Source organism: Python bivittatus, unplaced genomic scaffold (assembly GCF_059951505.1).
Source record: "Python bivittatus isolate LINGU-HERP-01145 unplaced genomic scaffold, Pbiv_v1 ctg000340_np1212, whole genome shotgun sequence".
Taxonomy (NCBI): domain Eukaryota; kingdom Metazoa; phylum Chordata; class Lepidosauria; order Squamata; family Pythonidae; genus Python; species Python bivittatus.
This window is the reverse complement of record NW_028277056.1, coordinates 10,028,492-10,051,066: the sequence shown is the minus strand read 5'-3', so window position 1 is coordinate 10,051,066 and position 22,575 is coordinate 10,028,492. Positions and strand designations below refer to the sequence as shown.

General features: G+C 39.8%; 1 protein-coding gene across 1 annotated transcript in view; it reads left to right on the top strand.

The window, feature by feature from the left end:
* Positions 1-22,575, top strand: part of GRM5 (glutamate metabotropic receptor 5) — a 206,414-nt gene that overhangs the window by 130,691 nt on the left and 53,148 nt on the right. The window contains exon 3 of the mRNA XM_088140844.1: positions 15,627-15,862. Within this exon, the coding sequence (XP_087996970.1) occupies positions 15,627-15,862 (236 nt within the window). The remainder of the gene's footprint in view (positions 1-15,626; positions 15,863-22,575) is intronic.

Genomic DNA, 22,575 nt, shown 5'->3' with positions numbered 1-22,575 from the left:
ATGCGAAGGGCAAGGGGGGCAGTGTCCCTCATACACCAAGCATATAGGATTTTCTATCCTTTCCCAATTTGGGGTTGCCCCAGAGAAATTCCCCTGTATATTTTTTTCTACCCATTTTTATTCCATCTTGCACATCTGTCTACATCTTGCCTTTCTTCAGGAGCTCATGGTGGCATCCATAGCATCCTCTCTTCCTGTTTTATCCCAACAGTTAATGAATTAATTTTAATTTATATGGCTACCTATCTCAAATGCATGTCTCTGGGTGGCTAATAACAATTTAAAAGCTATATAAAAGAACAACAAATAAAAATAAAAGCCAACCCTATGAGATACATTGGGCTGAGAGAGAATAGCTTGGCCAGTCATCCAGTGACCTTCTGTGGAGGAGGAGGAATTGGGTCTTCCCACACCTAGCCAACACTCTTATCATTACCTCACACTGGCTCTTGGACTGAGAGGGTGGGGCTTGCCCAAGATCCCCCAGAGAACTTCCATGGCTAAAGAAGGATCTAGAACCTGGGACCCCCCTCCTAATCCAGCACCTTAATCACTACCCCATACTGGCTCTGGGACTGAGAAAGAGGCACTGGCCCAAAGCTACTCAAGATACTCACATGGCTGAGGGTGGACTAGAATCTGGGCCTGCCTACTCTTAGACTAAATGCTAGTTGGGGGATTCTGGGAATTGTAGTCCATACATCTTAAAGTCACTGAGGTTGAGAAACACTGATCTAAATAAAAGTATGGTAAAGGTAATGGGGAAAAGTGTAACCATATGACCCATTACTACTACAGTAGCTGCCAAATGCTGTTTAGTGTCTTTAGTGGGCCTTTTCCACCTGCTCAGCTGAAGTGCTCTCCACCCATCCTAGACCTAGCAGAAAACTATATTGACATGAAATCTGCTTTTCATATAGCTGATTCCCATCCTGTGTCTCTTCCCAATCACTGCCCTCCAAAATAATGGGTGACAAGGCCTAACAAATATTACACACCTGAGGATACTCTTGGATGGGGTTGGAATAAGGGGGAAATGCTACAACAGTACAGCAAAAGGATGAGCTAATCTCTGGCTGGGAAAACGATGATGTCAATGCCATGGCAACAGTGCAGAACAAAGATGTTGCTCAGGTTGGGTGCAAATGGGGACAGCCTTAGAATCCTCCTCCTACACTTGGGCTAGGCAGCTCTTCAGACAGAAGAAGGCTTTGCACTGACACTTCTTAGCAGACTAGGACATATGGTCATCCTACCTCTTCTCTGTTGCTTCCCTGACTGTAACACTCAACCACTGTCAAGAAAAGAAACTAAATGGTTTTGGCACGGACTTCTCTTAACAAATCCATGCTGGCAACCCATTTTTTTTCTCCTGGAGATGCTTGCCAAATTGAATTTTGATGATCCTATTGTCTGACTGAATCTGAGTCAAACACAGGAAGCTAATGTTGCATTTCTGCAGAGTATTTTGAATGCATTGATTGCACATGAGCTCACATATCAGATGTTGCATCCTTGCTTCCAAATGGAATTACTCTTATTTGGGACTCAAGTTTTCATTCAGATACTTGGGTTTTCTGTTCCCAGCTTGCTCTCCTGCCTCTCAGGGGCTGGATATACATGGTTTATTGAATTGACCAATGTCAAGCCTGTAAGAGCAGCTCACAGCCAAGAAAGCTAGATTCTCACAAAGCGTCCTTAGTCTGGTTTATTGGAAGAAAAAAGGATTAGGATACATAATCTTGGAAACTGGATATGTGTACTGTAGCACCCATTGATTGATGGGTATGTAATGCCAGGGACTCCTTGATGCCTTTGGTCAGCTTTCTGTCTCTTCACTCAGGAGGGAGTTTGCTACCCATTTAACAGATGTGAAAGGAATGTCCACCTATTCTTGTTCTGCAATATTTTGGAAATGTTCATTATCATTCCCAGGCTCAGAAAATTCTATGATACTCATTTTCTGGAGTCAAGCAATACTGTAATATTATGTGGGAATGACCTTGGGAGACATGGGGAAGAGCCACAGACTGGACAACCACCATGTAAGAGGTATCTCAGCCCACAGAGGGAGGAAAGGCATGAGAAATGTTTCAGAAGGGGTCCTTCCTAGTTTTCTGAAGAGTAAAAGGAAAGGAGGGGAGAAATACTTTCAGTCTTGCAAGATTCTGTTAATGTAACCTTATAATAAAGATAGAGCTAGTACTCCTCGTTGTGCTTCTTGTCTGGACTACCCTCCTTTGAACAGTAAACTCACCAAATGGATTGAGTTTGCAAATAGGATAAATCCCAAAAAGCCCTACTCCCTGTTAATGCTAATCATGCTTATTATATAGTATGAAACATCTCCTAGATCTCTACCATTGATGGTTATGCTGTGTGAACATGACCTCAGTGTGCACAAGCCATGTATTTCTTTGTGAGGAATACATATGACCTCGTAATTACTGAGCATATTCTTGTCCATGTTGGGTCTGAGATTTTGATCTAATAATGTTTCATTTTTTTTCACTTTTGAAATTCTTTGTTAAGGGTAGCATCCCAGGGTTACCCCAAACACATCGGTGCTTTTCACTGTTCCTCAGGTTCCTTCTTGAGGATTCAACCCTATTGACCATCACACTTGCATCAGGTATTAGGAGTGAGATTCAGAACTCAAACGATATTTGTAAATGTAAAAGTTAGGTATGTACCAGATCTTCTTTTAAGCGAGAGCTGATCCTCACATGGAAAGAAGCATGGATATAGGCCATATTTCTGTCCTGATATTTGTGGTGGATGGGAAGACATGCCCTGCAAAATTTCCCTGTGCAGAACAGTTTACTGCAATGGTCTGGCAAGGAATGCTGTTAATCCAATTTTTTACACATCCCGTTGTTCCAAAGTCAATGTCTGATGTGCCTTTGATGCAGCCAACAAACAAATTCATTGTTTGGTTGAACAGCCCTCTGTTTCATGCTACTCATCCTGTTCTAATTCGGGGCTGTCCTTGGTATCTCTTTATTATAGTAAATACTCAGAAATGAATGGCTTAAAGTCCTCGATTTTATCTATCAGAACTATGTTTGGCTATCTAATGGAAAATCATTCCGCAGATGGCAGCTGCTGTAAATCTTCAAGCCAACAACAACAACAACAACAACAACAACAACAAAAACCAATTAAATGTTCACACTCTTCTCCCACCTCCCCCCAGCTTCCTGGCAGACCATCCTATCACTCAAGCAGATGTAAAGTTAATCAGTGCTAGAAAAATAGCACCAAAGATACAGTTATGGACGTGTCACGGGAAAATGAAACAAATTGGGTTCTCTGGTGTGTGAAGGAGTAATGACACTTCTGTTTTGGAGCAATTTAAGTGGGAATCATGGAGTCCATATACAGGAGATTTCCCTGCTATTTAACAGCTGCCCCATGTAGTACTTTACCAGGCCAGGGTTTAGAGACTCTTCCTTGCTTTTATGTATTCTCCTATCTTGGTTGGCCATCAGATGTAACAAAGCAAAAAGAACTTCCTGTTTGGTTGGGGGGGTTCCCTGAGCATCATTTTCTTATCATGGGTGTATTAGTGGAATACTTTGAATGGAATATCTGGGATACATTTGATATCCCAGTTCCCTCTGAAACTGCCATCATCTTAGACCAGCACCATGTTGCTATATCCAATGTGTCAGAATGTTGAGCTTTATCTGCAAAACTTCAGAAGGCCTGGATCTTCATCTCTAAATATCCATCTTGTTTCATATGAACCTGCCTGTCAGCTAAAATAATTTTGTAAGAAGACTCTTTTCTGGGTTGTCCATCCTTGAGTGCTTAAAGGGATTGGTTATCAACAGAATTATTTTCTATGTTAGTACATCACTATCACAACTGTCTTAGACAGAAAATTTATCTGGACAGATCAATTGTTATGAAGTATATTACTTAATTTCTTTCACCTGATTGTTTTTCACTGGTAGCCTGTTCAATAGCACTAAGCAAAAAACTTCTCTTGCCATTTTTTCCTACCAGTTCTCAGACAGATTGATGAATTTGAGATTTCTTTCCAAGAGGAGGCAATTTTGATGGCATTCTCATGAGTGGACCAAGTTGTTATTTAGTGATGTGAACAGATGAGGAATGCATGTGGATGTCCCACCTTTCATTGCACAGTCTTCTCTCCAGCAGTGTGTGGCCTCTCTGGTTTCCTACATCTCCATTGAAGAAGGGAACTCCTTCCATGACATTTTCAATAGCCATCCTACTATCACCACTAAGGAGAAGTCTTTCCTTGAGAAATGGATGGAGATAAGGTCTCCTGGAGAAATTCAGAGAAATGGTCCACCCAATTTCTCTGCCCCCAAATTGGGTAGAAAATTTTAAAAGGCTTATCAATTCACAGAGGAATATTCAGAGTTTCCATTTTCAGTAGAACCTTTTTGCTGTTTGGATGGGGGGGTGTAGATTTTTGACTTTGCCACAGATGTCTTTTCCATCATTAATTCCATTTGCATTTTTCTTTGTATGCTTTCAAGGTTCTCAGCCTTTTTGTATCTCAACTAGGACTCAGCAGGTATTAGAATCTGACTGATTTTGTCAAGATGTAGAAGCTAAACAGGATTACACCTGGTTTGAACTTACATGGGAGACTACCAGGAAATTCCAGGGTTATAGGTTAGGTTGAGAAGTTGAAAAATGTCTTAGAAGAAAGCAAATGGAGAAGCATTTCCCTTAGTTTTCTTTTTGCAAAGAAGTCACCAGGAGTCAAGCCTGACTTGGAGGCCTTTTACCTTTCCAACTTCTTACAGTAGATGCCTTCAGATTTTAAATGGAAAACACACCATGGTTTTCTTCACGAGTACTCTGCTGTGCTTCTGCCATAACGGCAGTTATACTGGTTTATTTCTTAGGTTCTTATCTTGCCTTTCTCCAAGAGTTCAAAGTGTCATACTGAGTGTTCCTACCTCCAAAACTTCCCCACAAGAAGCCTGTGGGGTAGCTTAGATAGGGAGATAGAAACTGGCTCAAAACTTCCCAGAAAGTTTCCTTAGCTAAATATGGACTTGAACCTGAGTTTCCTACATCCTAGTCCAAGCCCTTAACCACTAAACCATCCTGGTTCACCATACTTAAGCATTGGTGGAAAGAAGTCATAATTCTTATCAGCTTCACCCAACACTTCAGAATCAGAATTTAAGTGTTATCGCAGATAAGGTGGGTTCACATAACACTGCAAATGCTAAATCCATGTTCAAAACTGCAAATGCTATGCTCTCATAACGTGCTAAGCTGAAACAAATAAATTATATTATGGTTTCATACAATGACTTGATTCACACCAGATGCTGAGTTGATGGCTGGATTCCACAGTTCACAAATTCCCCATCCCATTTTAATCTGGTCCTTTGTGAAAATATCTACATTGTAAAAACTGAGCATTCCGCATAATGTTTAATGGAGACAGAATCAGAAAATAATTAGAATTATCATGAAAACTTAACTATATGGATAGGATTTACATTTATGTAGATGTAGAAGTGATTGCAGACTTAGCCATATTGTGGACACTTGAAGTTCTGGTGGGTGGCAGGTATGAAGCCTGAAAACAAATGCAGTATAATGAAAGGAATAGGAGAAACAATTGGTCAGTCATAAAACACAGAATATCTGCTAAAGGGCTGTCAATCAGGCTTCTGGCAACAGGACATAGAATAAACAGCAGCTTTTATTCCTAATTACGTGGGCTGTAAACAGCTTTTAGTAAAAGAGAAAGGACTGAAAGTCTGGCTAATAAATAAACTCATTAACCTTCACATCTGGGCAGATTGGCATGTAGTGACAGGGTGAGGTGGAGGGAAATGAATCCCTCATCACTTTCCTCACAAGGCAAGAGATACTTGCAGGCTTTCAGAAAAGTATCTTTAATTGGACATAATACTTATGGGAGCTCTAGGGACCTCCATACTGTGGGAAGCATGTGGGCCTACAAGAAAACACACACTTTGCAAAAATCCTGGATGAAACCCTAAGTTCTGCAAATAAGCATAAGAAAAAAGGTCTGAAATTAAGGAAACCAACGGCCACTCAGGGCTTTCACATAACACTTTTAACGTGGCTACTGAAGTAACTCATTTGCTGGCTTTGTACCGTATTCTGTCTCAGGCACTCATAGATTGCAAGACAGAGTTGGTGTTTGTCCATTAAGACATTCTGGGCACCTGTGTGGTCTCTCAAAGGAATGGTGCTGTCCTGAAGGAATGGGGCCATGACATGAAGGTCCTCTACTATTTGATGGGCAGGTGGAGGTCAGGGCCAAGAGGACTTTTGCCCAGCTTCAGTAGATGCACCAGTTATGGCCTTACTTGGAGCAAGAGGATCTTGCAATGTTCTCATCACCAGTTGGATTAGCGCAGTTGGACAATTGCACTGCACTTTATAGGGGCTGCCTTTAAACACCACTCGGAAACTGCAATTTCATATCTCTGGTTTAGATAATATGAAAAGGAACTGGGATAGAGGATAGGGCTGTTAATGGCTACTATTCTTCTTGGTTATATACTATGTCCAAAATCAAAGGCATATGTTGGAGAGCAACGCATAAGTCCACTTGATGGGTTTCTTGGTTGCCTCTGCTTGCCCATGGTGCAATACAGAATACTAAGGCCAACTTACGTGTTATGGAACAAATCAAACCCTGATGGAAGGTTATTTTGGGAGGCAGGGTTTACCTATGTAGAGATGCAGCCATGGGCGATGGCATGCTTTATCTCATTCTTTCCTGCTGTTTCTCCACTCAACCACAGGTCACCACCAGTTTCACTACCCGCCGAACGTGCTTTCTCTAAGTAATACTTTTGTTAGAAACCCTGCGGGGATAGGAGACGCAGCACAGCAGACACAGCTTGAATTGGAGAGGTGGTGAACGGCTAGGAAAAGATCAAGACGGACCTCGTCACCTCTCCATTTCTAATCACTCTGCTCACGGAGTGGCATTTCCTGCAATTAAAAGGCCTCTGGGTTTGGTTACACTCCTCTTTTTTTTCTATTGTGTGCTAAAGGCCCTTAATCTAACCTAGATGGATAGAAGAGGAAATAAAGCTGCACTGAAATGGACTCCAATGACTGGCATGCTTCCCAGTCAGAGGTTCTTATGTAATGTTAATTAACACATTATTTCTGAGCAGTGTGCAAAAAGGTGGCAAGCTCAGAGAATGCAGAGCTCTGTGTGTGTGTGTGTGTGTGTGTATGTTGTATAATATGTAATATAAAGCATTTCAGATTTAACCCTTTTTTACAGTAACTGTGAAAAAGCTACCGAGATCATACAGATGTGTACCCAAATTCACTTAATTGCCATAGCTTCTTGATTTATGCATTTACCCCACAAAGAAGCCAACACTAAATTTAAGATAATCCCTCTCCAAAAGGAAGATTCAATGGGAAAAACTTCTCTGCTTCAATGATCCTCATCTCAGTCAACAAATCTAAAATGTCTCTCCCATTCCAAAGGTAAACTATCTGGGGGAAAACCTTGTCTTCATTTCAGGTCAGTAAAATAACTGCGTCATATGCTTGTAAAATGTGTGTCAGGGCTGCAAGAGGCAGTGATTTAAAAGTGGCATGATCTTTTTTCTGGTGACCCCCCAAGCCTTCTTTTTAAAAACAGATGTAAAACAGAATGGTGTATGTAGCTTCCCTTTCATTTTATTTTCATAACAATCCTGAAAGGAAGATTGTGTAGAAGGTTTCTAACTGGTCCTCATCCATCCAACGGGTATCTCTGAATTTAGCATTCCTCTAGTTCAAGTCCAGATCTTTCTCTTCTGACCCTTTCTCCCTCAACCAAATGCTTACCAGATGCATTGGCCGAGGCATCCACAGCTAGCTATGACAAAATAAAATCTGCCTTGTGGCATCACAACGTAAGTGCTGCCCTTTCATATTTGCATCACAATGCATCACAATGTTGTGACATCACACACGAATGCATAAGGGTCAGAGTTTGTCATGATGCGTGTTTTCTCACTCGGTCCCCATGGACAAATGTGGGCTACACATTGTAAAGGCAGAGATGATGGGCACTCTAATTTAACATCTAGAAAATCACAAACTACTGTACCTATAGTCATTGTTAACTCATAGCTTTCTGGAATTCCAGTTCTCTAAGAAGCTAATCTATACCAGATCCCAATGTTTGTCCATCTAGCCCTATTTTCCTCACCCTGGGGACCTTCCAGATATGTGTGTTTTAATCCCCCAAATTCTCAGCAATGGATACACTGACTGGGAATTTGGAGAGATAAAGTCCACCCATCAGGAGGGCATCCCAGTGGGGTTGATCTAGCCAGCTGAGATGGAATCAAGGCTTCTTCTTGTTCTTGCAGACTGTTGAGCTACTTGACACGACAGCCTCTTCCTTGTTCACCTTTCCTCATTAAACATCACTGAACTCAGTGAGAGCTTCTGAATACAAAAATCATACATGTTTAATACTGATGGTCCATAATCATTAGTAGCAGGATTAGCAGTGTAAATGATCACAATACAATTGACAGCTCCACTGGATCTTTCATCAGCTAGGGTCACCAATGACTATAACATCAATTTATAACCAGTGGCATTGCTCAGACCCCCTCGCACACACCTCCCAGTGGTCCATTTCTAATTGCTCTCCCCTAGATTCCTGCTTCTGTCTCTATGCACATGTTTAACAGGTAGTGGTTTTTTACACATTTATTATTTTTTCCTTTTGACTTAAAAAAAAGTTTGTAAGTGCTGTAGAGCCAAACCGTAATTGTGTTTTCCAACAAGCCAAAATTGAGAGGAGGACAAAATACCTACTGATTATTTAAAAATATGTTTTGTGGTAAATAAGAGACCCTTAAGTTGTGAGTGCCTGGACAACTTCCCAGTATTCAGATACGAGTAACACCCTGAGTCCTGCATTGATTACTCCATGACCATAACTTGCAAGCCACATGTACCTCCTAACCCTTTTATTGTGCCCTCTGGACAGTCTGAATGAGGCCAACCAAAATTTAACAACAAACTACATTTCCCATGATATGGGGTGGAAAGCAAAGCAGAACCTAAGCCATTAGAAAGGCTAAAGGAAAACCAAACAATGTACACAATTCCTTCTTTGCAATTAACTCTAGGACAAAAAAAAAATATATCTGCATTTCTTTTCTTCCCAATTTGATGAAAGAGAACTAGCTTCTGAAATTTCTTGCAAAGGAGGAAAAAATCAGTTTAATTCTCCTGGGTAGAATGTGTTCTGGAATTTACATGGTGACAAGATGGTCAGTGTGTGTTGTGTGTATATGTACGTGTGTTAGCGAATGCCTTGTCTTTCATAGGAAGAGAGAAATTTCAGAGAAATGGTGATTCTTACTGATGGGTAACCACAGGCTAATTGTGATCTTTTTATCTAACCTTGGACAATTCTCCCCCCAGCCGTCTGCCAACTCCCCACATCCCAGTCTTGCATTTCCTCCCAAGGGAAAAACTTCTCAGGTGGGGCTTCTTCAGGTATTCAGAAGCATGGGCAACCAGAGATCCTTCTGAGGGATGGAAAGAGGTTTAATAGGAAATAGTAACAGCTTCCACTATCTCTATCAAAACACCAAGAGACATTTGAAATAAATCCCCCAGAGAATTTTTTTAATTGTTTTGCACAGCATTGCTAGATATCCCAAATCCTGCTCTTATTGTATGATTGTCCTGCCCTTCCCACCCCCCTCCCCCTGCCAGAATCCTCTGTAGCAGGTTCATTCTAGCTGGCAGGACCTTCCAGACCTCAGACAGATCTCCACTGAACTTGCAAACTATTCCTTTGTAAGATAATGTTCCTGGAAATAAATGGGAGATTTCCTGCATACAAAGTGTGTTGTGAGCCATGGATCTTTAGCTTTCATTTCATTCAAAGAAACAGGTTGTCTATTTACCACCATATGTAGAATTGATGTGTCAATCTTGATAGTATGATATTGCATAGTAATGGAGAAGGCATATCATGCTGGAACAGCAGAGAGACAGATAATTTGACTAGGGCACTTGCAAGCAGCCAATGGAGAAGCAAATTTACATTTAGGGGGATTTTGCATTTCCCTTAATTCACCCATTATTTTTTCCTGGCTAATACATCAGCAGGATCCTTTTTTATTAACCAGTTTAGTGCAGCCATTCCCAACACAGGTAATCTCCAACAATGGCAACTGCAGCAAATCGTGATGATGTCCAACTCATGGTATGTGCATGATGACATCATCACACAAAGGCTGTCACTAGGTACTTGTGTCCTGATGTCTAATGCACATATATAAGTGGCAGAATTTGCATGATGACATCATTGTGCAGACATTGTCATTTGCTGACAGAAGCCCATGCTTTCCAGATGTGTGGACTTCTGTGCCCAGAATTCACCAGCCAGCATGACTATGACAGAAAGTGCTGGGAACTGAAGCCCACACATCTGGAGGCTGTATATAATAGGAAAGGTTGCCTTAAATGTTTTCTGCCCTCCCATTTTTCTCTGAAAGGTCTCAGTTGTACTATTGTTAATCTAAATTCAAATGATTAATTTAATTGCATTAATTCCATTCAAGTATAAGGGCTTATGCTTTTGCTTATGATCAAAATGAAAGAGAAATGAAACAAAAACTGCAGCCCTCAGTGAGAAGCATAACAATTGCACAGGAACCAACAATCCACCCCAAACTATATCCCACTGAGTTTAATAGCACTTAGTCACAGATACATAACATATTGCACATTGCATAGTTCATATTATCTGTCACAAGTAGTGATGTTTTTATAGTACAGGAAAGTCAAGTAGATGATGATGATGATGATGATGATGATGATGATGATGATGATGATGATGATGATGATGATGGTTTAAAGACACAAATAACAAAATAAAGGAAAGGAAGACCTTTATACTTAGGTGTGATGAAGAAGAGGACCTCCATATTTTCCATTATTTGAGGTATTGTTATTTGAATTTTGAGATTTTGAAACAAAGATCCAGCACTAATGGTCTGAAAACATTGCGTTTTTCTTGTTATTGCTGGACTTGATATTGGCAGACTTCAAATCATTGCCTGGTTGTCTTAATAACATGCACAACAAATAAACACAAATAGATAGTTGGAGGCAACCAAATCAGGAGTTCAGCATGGGGGAGGATTTAATTATTTGTCTCCACTATAATTCTGATCCAAAATATGCTACACTAGTCCAGTTGACTGAAGTAGGAAGAAAGTTCTCAATATTGTAGTTATTAGCACAATTTTGATCATTACAACATCACTGCCAGCTATTGTTTTTAGCATTCTATGGTTGACAATGTTAGTTCATTGTCATGATTTAATTCAATGCTGCTTAGTTACCATGAACACTCCATTAAAAATCATACCTACCTTATCAGTCAATCCATTAATCTGTTAATCTATCAGTATTTTAATAAGTAACATCTCATCCCTAAGGAGCTATCAAAGAATTCCTATTCAGTTCCATTAGTGATTCTCTTCAATTTCCCTGTCTCTGCATCTGACATTCTCCACAGTCAGAGCTGAGTTACAATTGCTTTTTTCTTCTTTTTACCCTTTCACTTTGAAAAAGGTCTGAAATGTTTATCTTTCTCCTCCTCATCGCCCCCAAAAGAAGACCACTTAAGGCTCTCTTTTTACTCTCTATCATCTTTTTCTGATGGATTCTAGTTTTTCCCTACAATATCCGAGAATGACACTTTGTTTGTAGCTCTGTGGAGAATGGAAATGCTTCTTTTCTATTGTTACACTGGCAACAAGGGAAAAAAATAGAGGGGAAACAATTGATTTACTACCATTTTAAATGATGAACCCCACTCCCAAGAAACAGCTGGAGAATTTCTTCTCTTCCTTTAAAAAAGAAAAAACCTAATGCAAACATCTACTGTACTCCCTCCCTTCATTTTCTGCCCAAAAAGAGAGTGTACAATTTGGTGAGTCCATTTGTGTTCTATTCAAGTGTAATTTCATGCCATAGAAGTGTCACCATATGAATGAGCAATTACTACAGCATAACCCAACCTGGGAACCACCAGATGTGTTAGAATCATAAATCCTAGCTGGAATTACTAACCTTAACTTACCCACCTTAACTTTCCCAGCACATCTGGAGGCTGCCAGGTTGGGGGTAGGTTACATTAATAGAAGTTTTGACTCTACCCATATGGAACCTCATTGTGACATGGTTTTGACAGTACTTGTGTTGAAATGCTATTTTTTTGTACTACAGTGATCCCTGGAAGAATCAACGTACACAACTGGAACAAGCTGTAGTAATCATCCTCATCCTGGCCTTCACTCATCAACTCCATCTTCATCTTCATGGTCATCCTCATCTTCAGTTTCTTACATGCATTCTGTATAAGGTAGTCCTCCTTGATCCTATATATGCCAGTCGGGTTTCTTCAAGATCACAGTTTTCGCCAACTTGAGTCATGGTCTAATAGTTCTGCCAGGCTTTGTATAGGGATCAGTGTAGATTTTACAAACATGCTCAGCTTATGGTTAAAATATGCCACCCAGAGTCATTGTGTAAAAATAGGATAGGATTGGATAGGATAGGATAGGATAGGATAGGATAGGACAGGACAGGACAGGACAGGACAGGACAGGACAGGACAGGACAGGACAGGACAGGACAGGACAGAATAGAATACCCAGGGTGGTGGCCGTGTTCCCATGAAGCACAACATCTAATAATGCCTACTTATTCTAATGTTCAAGAGAAAGCTGAGTCTTTTCATTCAGTTCAAAGCTTTTTAAATAACAAAAACAAAGGCGGCCAGGGTCCCAAACATTCTGTATAGGCAGAAAACCTCAAGAAACCCAGCTACGGTTGCAGGTTCTCCACATTACACCAAAAGTGTCCTATGTTTTCTCATACCCATAGAATCCAAAATTCCCTCATCCCTCCAACCACAGCCTCCAGATAGACTTTGGAACTGATGCAGGTAATTTCCTTCCATCGGTTTTAAGGCCCAATAAACTGTCAGAGGTTTAGACAAATAGTTGCTCTGTTATATTATTTTCATCATGCAATAAACATGTTGCTTTATTGGACAAAATCGTCTTCCAGTAATTTCCAGGATTTCTCACTGGTGGGTGAAGTAATCCCTCGTTCTGCGTGATTTGTGTGGGGGATCAGCCAAGAATTTCAATGATGGATCAGCTGCAGAGGCTTCACCTGAAGCTCACTAAAATTTAGCAGTAATATATCTGTAAAAAGAATGGTATGTGTCAGTAAGGAGGTACATTAGGAACAAATTGAAGGAGCAACTACTAAATCAGACCTGGGAACCAATCTTCTTTCTTTCTTTCTTTCTTTCTTTCTTTCTTTCTTTCTTTCTTTCTTTCTTTCTTTCTTTCTTTCTTTCTTTCTTTCTTTCTTTCTTTCTTTCTTTCTTTCTTTCATGCCTGCCTGCCTGCCTGCCTGCCTGCCTGCCTGCCTGCCTGCCTGCCTGCCTGCCTTTTTAGGACCCACACACCTTTGTGACAATTTGAGAAAAGCCGGTGAATAAGGTGGTGAATAAGGCCAAAGGCAGAAATATTTAAAAGCCATATTTTTTCTCTATTCTCTTTCTCCTTCTCCTCCTCCCTCCCTCTGTTCCTCTCTCTCTAGCTCTTTTTTTCTGACCCTCCCTCCCTCCCTCCCTTCCCTCCCTCCCTCCCTTCCCTCCCTCCCTCTGCCTCTCTCTTACTTTCTCTCTGCCATGACCTTCCCTTTTCCTCCCATACCCTTACTAATATTAATCCAAAGGCGATCTGCAATGCAGGTTAAAACAAAGCAATAGAAAAGTACCCCAAAATACATTTAAATCCAATAAAGAATTAAGACAATATAGATTCAGTTAAACAATAGTGTTTTAAATGTGGTATTCTTCCAATGAAATAAAGCAAAACATCTTCCACTAATAACTGAGTGGTGGCCAGATGGGCTGGAAATTCTGGCAGTTACAATTTCAATACATCTGAAAGCTGGAACTTTGGAGGAGACTAGTATGATAGAGGAAGAGTGTCTTTTCCAGGAGACAATTCCACAGCTAAAGTGCTCCACATAAACGGTCCTTTCCTTTCATTGAATAATCTTAACATTCAGACAGGTTACTACAGGAGGACAGTCCTTAATAATAACTTAAAATATGAAAAACATTGTAGCTCAAAACCAAAACCTTGATCTGGCTCCAAAGTTAATCAGTAACCAATGTTTTTATGTTAAAACTAGGGACATGGTTTGAATAAAAGTATATTGATCGTAGTTCATCAAGCCACCCCTGTTAAAATTCTGGCTATATGGAGCTTGCATGATGTTGTTATCTAGCCTGGAAATGAAATGTCTGTAAGGAGAAGAAGAAGCTCACCAAGAACCCAACAATTCAACCTGAGCTATAGACATTCTCCACTGCTGCAATTTTCAGCTTCCAAAGGAGTTTTCAAGAGCAGCTTAACATGCGACCTTATAATATTCCAAGGCAATTTATCTATACAGATTATTTCACAAATTTACAAACTGATGTGGGGAAAAGGCCAACATGAGTTTCATATTAGGAAAAAGAGAAACTAGCCAAATCCAGAAGTCATATGGATCCATCCATAAAACCAGACTTTTTGTGAGAATATACTAGGTAACACAGACATCTCAAAGTGGCTTCAGCCAGTTCTACAGCAGATGTTTAGCACGGTAGAAACTTGGATAGCTCCAGACACACCATTAGCTCTGACAAGATTGCACACTCAGGTTTCATCCACTTGGTAAATTTACTATTAAAGCAGAGATAGACAACATTTCTTGGGCTGAGAAACAGATATGCTTCTTTTAGTGGTATAATGGGCCCACATTCCCAGAAGTTAATGAAATCAAAAAAGTGGGTGGCATTAGGTCAAAAATTTCAAAGTGAATAAATAAACCCTAACCCCAGTAAGCAATTACATAGAAGTGTTCAGTGACACTGGAGCTAAACTCTTGCAAAATATTAAATTGTACAGTCGTAATGCTAAATCCCAGCAGAAATCATAATCGCTGTTCTGGGAACCATCCAGAACCAATAAGATAACAAACGTAGCTCATGGATTAGCCACTGTGCCTTAAAAGAACACTCTTCTAGCCTGGTGTCTAACATTTCAAATTCTTCTTTTAATTCATTCTAGCTTTGTAGCCTCAGCTGGGGAATAATTGCTGAGAAGCATGAGACCTCGGCATGTATGAGATGTTTGACTGATGCAGGTCCCAAACAATTCTAGGTAGGCCCAGATTTCCAGTCTGATGCTTTCCAGCTGATGCCACTGGTTGATCTCATCTGCCTGGTGACTCTTCCTCTGAATTGGAATATGAGCTGTTGTCCAGGATTGAGGCCAAATCTCAACTCACTTCCAGTGAGGACGTAAACTGATTAAACCTGAAGGAAACCAAAGACTGTTGCATGCCCATAGGTGTAAGAAGAATGAAATTTGCCTCCTGTGTCTTCCTTGTCTGCTCTGTAGCCCTTGTTAGCTTCAGATCCCCTTGTTATCCCAAGGATACTTTCCAGTAATTTTCTTTCATGGTTCAAAAAGTCACCACCACCCAAAAGGTTTTCTCCTTTTATTTTATCTCTGCAGTGATGGCTGGGCAGACAGGTATGATGTGACAGATGGCTACCAGCGTGAAGCTGCTGGTGGAATAACAATCAAGCTCCAGTCCCCTGATGTGAAATGGTTTGATGATTATTACCTACAACTTCATCCAGAAACCAATCTGCGAAATCCATGGTTTCAGGAATTTTGGCAACACCGGTTCCAGTGCCGGCTGAATGGGTCCCCTCAGGAGAACCCCAAATTCAACAAGACCTGCACCAGTAAGTCTTCTGACCTGTACATCTTTATGTAATTAAAAGCAATGTTGTCCAAATGGTTTATTATATCTAGGACTAAGAATATTAGAAAAAGGCTATCTGGATGAAAATAATTGTCCTGCTTTTAAATATTCTCTGTCTCAGTGAGTTGGGGCAAATGAAAGTGACCATTTCAAATGGTGATTTATACATTAAATATAGCTGGTTGATTCATTTCCTAAACCAAATCAAGATGTGCTAATGGAAAATGCACAAAATCTGCAGAATTGTTCTTGTTTCTATACCTACGAATCTTTGTAGTTACCTAGAGCATTTGTGATAAATGCAATGTCAGATTATATTGTATTATTACAATTTTATGGTTTTAATTCATTCAGGAGCTTCTCAAGAAATTTTAGTCAAACATAAAGTTCAGCTTCTCTCAGTTTCTTCTCTCTCCCTCTCTCTTTTATTCTACCCGGTCTCTGCATCACCTTGCAATTTTTAAAATAATTGGCAGTAACATTTGTAAGATTTTCTGCAGGCATATTTCTTTCAATGCATGCATCTTATACATATTTTCTGTTGCAGAATGCATCATAACATTGGCAAAGTATAATCTTTGATCAATAAATGCATACTTCTGCATTTGTGAGTATGAGAAGTACATTGTAGAAGTTCAATGATGCATGTATATTTTCTATTTATTTTACACAGAAGTGTATATGAGTTGGTGTTACAAGTGCACCATGTTTTGAAAAGAAATCTGTGAATACATCAATACATTCTTTCAATTAATTTTCTAGATATTTTTTGCTTGTAGAGATCAATAGACCGTGTACTAAAATATTATCTACTTTCGAGAACAATTAATTAAATCTGCATATGTGAAGGGAAAGATGATCAAAGATCCTCAAATCCATGTTTAAACAAGGTTTTGACAAATTCATGCATAGATTAATGCAGGAACAGAATGGAATGGATTTATGAATGAACATATGTGGAGCTGACTTGCACTGAAAACTGACTTACTCATTCCTGTTCAGAGGCTGCAGATTTCACCATCGTAATGAAAGCCAATCAGTAAGATTGAGGATTTGGGTGAAATAGAATCAATAGCTTTTGTTTATGGAAATGATTTTGTAAACATTGTTTGCCTCTGGAAGACATGATTACATTCAGGAGTCTGCATTTATAACAATGTTCTTTCAGCAACACACATTCACAAATAGTTAAAAGATTGGTGCCAAATATTTTTTGCTTCATCAATCAATAACAGCAAAATTTATCAATCAGTAACAGCCAAATTCTGCAAGAATACGCAAGGCTATTTCTTAAGGACTCTGTAGCTAAGATGGCCACAAAAATATTGCCCCCCTAAAAAAGGAAATGCATCATTGAAAAGTGGATAATTGGGGGCACAATTTAGCTGATTGATTGATTGATTGATTGATTCAAAATTTGATACAGTATTTCACCTGAGATTCCTGAGATTCAAGAAAGTTTTACAACAAAACATAAACACACAAGTAGTTCTTAAACTATGTAAGTTAAGGCAGCCCTTCTACGACCAATGCAAAAGCTCTACAGAAAAGTAAGATATTCAATTCTTTTTTTAAAGACCAAAAGGTTAGGACATTCCTTATCTCAGGAAGGAAGGTGTTTTAGAGTATGGAAACAGCCACTGCATCATTGGGATTCCCCCCCTTTCACTTTGCGATAACATACAAAGAGACAACATGCGGGGGAGAGGGGGGGACAAATCTTGCTGAGAAGGATGGTTCTTTGAGTTCCTGGGACTCAGCCATGTAGGGCTTTGAAGATACTTTGAATTGAACCTGGAAGCAAACTGGAAACCAGTGTAGCAATGTAGCTTTAGTAATATCAGTGCTCAGTTAGTAGATGGGCCACCACGTTTTGAATCAGTTGTAGCTCCCAATATGTCTTTAAAAGCAGTTGTGTGTAGAATGCATTATAATGAGCCACTGATGTCAGAGCCTCATGGTCCAGAAACACTCATGGTTGGTGTACCAGCAAGGGTGGGAAAAGATTCCCTTGGCCATGACCTCCATCTGCTGTTCTCACAAGAACTGAACACCCAGGCAGGCCCCACAATCACCGAGCTGCTTTCTTTTGGAAGTGGAATCAAGCCAGATTGATTACCATGGACAATAGACCTGTCTTGCAGGGATTTAATCTGAGCTTGTTTTGGCTCATTACTCACTGCCTCCAAGTATTGGGACAGGGTTCAGATGGCTTTCCTGATCCAGCCTGGGTTGGTGACATACAACTGGTATCATCACTATCCTCATGGTGGTGGTGCTGCCCTCAAATTAACAGATAAATTAGCATCTGCTAATTATTTGTAGAGTAGCCAAGGTAGAAACAGCTCCTCTAATTTAAACTGTATACATAATTTCAATTTTAATATAGGTATTAATACCAAAGCTGGTAAGATCTTGACCAGGTTCTCAGGTTGCTTTTCAGTTGCTAACTATTGTCTTATTCCTCCCTCACTGTGGTTTTTACAAAATATTTTGCAATTGGACTACAGAGCACTTTGGTTAGAAATATCTTTATGCACGGGACCACCCAGTGTAATCTGGACCTCTTTAGGCAATGTCAAAGCATCGCCCTTGGGCTTCACAATCTCTAACAGAATTATGGAGCCATAAAATTCAATCATCATGGAAGGATTTAAAATGCCATAAATTGCATGAGTTTGTCTTATCTTGCAAGATTTCAGGTAAGAATGCATGAATTTTCAGCATTCCCACCTTAGATGAGAGCATTTAAAGACTTGCAAGATTTTGGTAGAGAAAGAGAGAGTTTTAGTTAAGTAGGTAGATAGGAAGGTGGATGAGATGAGAGAGGAGACGAGTTAAATTTAATTTTTGGCATACCTGAGAAGATTGACCCCTTTTCTAGCCCTTTGGAGTAATTAAATTAGAAGCAGAATATCCAAGTAGCACATGGGGCAATCTTCAATCAAATCCTAATCCATAAATTCTTCAATCTATATTTCTTTTCTTGTTATTCAGTTGGTATGGGCTGACTAGTTTAAAAAAAAACAAAACAGAGGTATAGTCCCAATAAATCTCATCCTGTTTTTATCAGGTAGCTTTTGTGAACCTATTTGATCCAGATTTGTCTACAGAGAATATTATCAACAAACCACTTGCCAAATAAGACAGCTCAAATCCTGATAGATCAGGACTTATCCTACCTTTGAAAGGAATCTAAAAGAACACTATTCATCCTAAAACGGACTGATTATTATGATTACACACATCAGAGTTGTTGCTGGAGCAACTCCAATTGCTGTTAAATGACTAGTGTAATTAATTGCACAGTGCATGCACACTTAATTTTGAGGATGAATACTTTGCTAAAGTTTTGCATATTGCAACATCGTCTGCTGCTCAGTGTTCCACTTAATTTCAATTAAAATGCATTTTGTGGGCAATCCTTTCTCAAAGCTATTGTGCTTATTATATTTAATTAGAAAGAGATATTACTTGAGTAGGATAGTATAGCTGTTCCCTTTGCATCCCCCTGTTGTTGTTGCTTTTTACTACTATGTAAGTATGTATGTATTTATGTATGTATGTATTTGATTTATACAGCCTCCCCCTCAAAATGACAGAGGATGGTGTACAATTAATAAAAAACAGAGAGAACAAGAATAAACTGTCATAAGATATAAAATAGGTGAAAAAGTAATGCAAACCTATTGCGGGGGCAATCCAACAAACAAAGGAACATATTGGATGGGATTATAAAAGCTCCTGACCCAGCTTCTGGGAAAAAGCTTGGTCTTTAAGGCTTTATGAAAAGCAGACTGGGATTCTGATTCTTCTGAGATAGGCATCCTTTAAGTCATTTAGCAAAGGAATGCAAAGACGTTTTGTGGCACGGAATCCAGGAATAGAGCCAAGGGTCAGCATCACTGGGGGCTTACACCCCACTCCTCTTGACTCTTGGAGTTTCCTCTAGCTCCAGTGTAATCAATGAAGGAGGAGCAATGGAAAGCCAGTGTGGTATAGTGGTTGGTGGGGATGACCTATGGGCCATGGTTACATGAGGCTCCCACCCGATAACTGTGACATAAAGAGCCCTCTAAGAGTGCACTCTGAAATTCAGGAGACAACTCAACTTCTTTTGTAGACAATAACAAGAAAAGGCTGTTAGGAAGAAGTTCAAGGAGTAAGTCTGTGTCTGTTACTATTTCTCAACTTAACCTATCACACAGGATTGTTGTAAAATGTGTCTATTGCCTTAAGCTGCTGGAAGAAAGGTGGGGTATTAATATTAAAATATAAGAGTAGTAACTACTCATACAGTGGGTCTCTGTTGGCAACTACAGGGATGCTAAGCACCAGTTGGTGACAGTGTAGTAAGAAGCTAGGCACCAAGGGAGAGGAGACCATTGTAGATGTCTTGCCAAAGGCACCTGCAAATTATGAAATGGTCTTTTCTCACCCAAAGCCGAAGAATTTGGCATTTGGTTTAAAAGACCAGGCTAGTTAGTAAGAACTGAAGCTGGACACAAATAATCTTTTTAGGATTCTCCATTCAACTTGTGATCAGGGATATTTGGTGCATCATTTCTCCAGGGAAATTTTTCCAACAATTTCTCAAGGGCAGGCCTCCCAACAGGAGATGTTCTTTGCTGGTGTCTTCCCCAGCCTGGGCACACTCTTGATGTGATTACTTCAACTCCCCCAGGGCTGAAATAGGAAACACTTTAAGACTTTGATAATGAGTGGATTATCCTTTGTTGGAAGTCTCTGGGGACAGATCGGTCAGCAAACTGCTCTAGCTTTGTAGATTTCCTTCATGAAGAGGGGTTGGGTTAAATGATCAACAAAACATTCTCTACCTCGGTGATTCTGTACTTTTTTTTATTTGCTGTGTGATGGGCAGGAAATATGATACAGGCACCATTTTATACCACTGTTTTAGCTCCAGCAGAACTTTGGGAAGGAGTACAGTGGTGGAACATTGCAATACTTAGAATGCTTCTATAGAAATGAAAATATCCTGATTTAAATTGCCAGGTTTTACACAGATGCCATGGTGACTTCTCTCTGTTCAAGCTGGTTTCCCATTACAGAGCAACTGCAAATACACACTCAGCCACTGACAATTTGTGAGTCTGAAAAAGTACTGCAGCAAAATCACTCTTTGTAGTCTTTCATAAAATGTACCCATAATGGACATCCTTCCTTCCCTCACACCCCCCCCCCTTCTGTTCTTTACTTATAAAGGTTCTTGGGTGAACAATATGGCCTTCTGCAAAGAGCTCCAAACAGAACAAAGGCTCTGTGTGCCACAGAAGTTTTGCATCTCCCCAGAATAAAAGAGTGGGGCAGATCCTGTGTAGTTTATCCAAGCTGGGAGCAAACATTAAAAAAATAATTTCAATGCCTCTCTTGTCATGTACCTCAGTGTTTCCAGTTCCCTCAAATGACTTTTTTCTTTTCTTGTTATTGTTGCTAGGCCCCTAACTGCTTCTTAGCCTAACTGGATGGTGCCATCTAAAAATGTAAGACGAGCCACGTTGAATTACATGATTAACATATGGAATTAACTCCCACAAAATCTAGTGATGACTTGGATGGCCTTCAAAAGAGATGCAGCATATATTTATGGAGAACAGGGCTATCAAGAGCTATTAGTCTTGAAGACTCACTTTGGGCTGGCCAACATTGATGGCAGGACAACAGTGGGCTTTTTGTTTGTCTTTGTAAGCAGCCCAGGGTTGACTGTTTGACCAGTGTGAGAAACAAAATACTGGATTAAGATCGTCCTTGGCCTGATCCAGAATGGCTATTTTTATGTCCTCATGATCAAGCCCAAAGTCCATCTAAGGCATCATTTGGTTTCACACCATGGCCCTTACTGCTTCCTTGAAGCTAGTATTTAAGATTTTCTGCCTGTAATTCCAGGGGTAGCAAATAACTGTTAAAATCAGTAGCTACTGAATGCCTGATTCTTCATGAATTTTTCCATTCCCCTTTTAAAATCATCTAAACTGGTAACTATCACTCCGTCTGATGGGAGCAAATTCATACTTCTGGGTTGTATGAAAGAATTTTTAAAAAGTAATTCATTTATTTCACCAGTTAATTAGTTTGTATACAAAGCAATCCATGTGGGCTTCCAGCAGTTTTCATCAATCAAACAAAATATAGAAAATATAACGCCCAATGGCAGCAGCCATCATCCACCAAATGCTGAAGAACTCAGTTGTCACCAACCTCAGGAAAGTGGGTAGCTGCTAAGTTGGCCTTAAAAGGTAGCAATTCCATAAAACAGTCAAGACTCCTGAAGGACCAAAACTCTGAAAGGCAAATAGCCAAGAAGGCAACATTACCACCCTCACCCAAGCTGATTGATAATATATGCCAAGTCTGGTCATTCATCCATTACCAGTTCTTGGATTAACATTATCTTATTACAAATGGGCCTGGCATTATCATCAGCAGTTCAAAGCCAATGTTTATCAGTCCTGAAGTTCCTGACATTTAGGGTGTTTGCACTCTACCCTAAACCATGATTTGGTAGATACCTGTAAATCAATATTGGCTGTATTCATCTAGTAATTAAACAACAGCTGAGTTCATACTATATATTGAATTAAAATCAAACAAACTACCTTAGGGCTCAGTATGTTGTCTGAATCCAAGCTTAGTTTCAACAGATGTAGAGTGAATCTTCCCCATTTTAAAAAT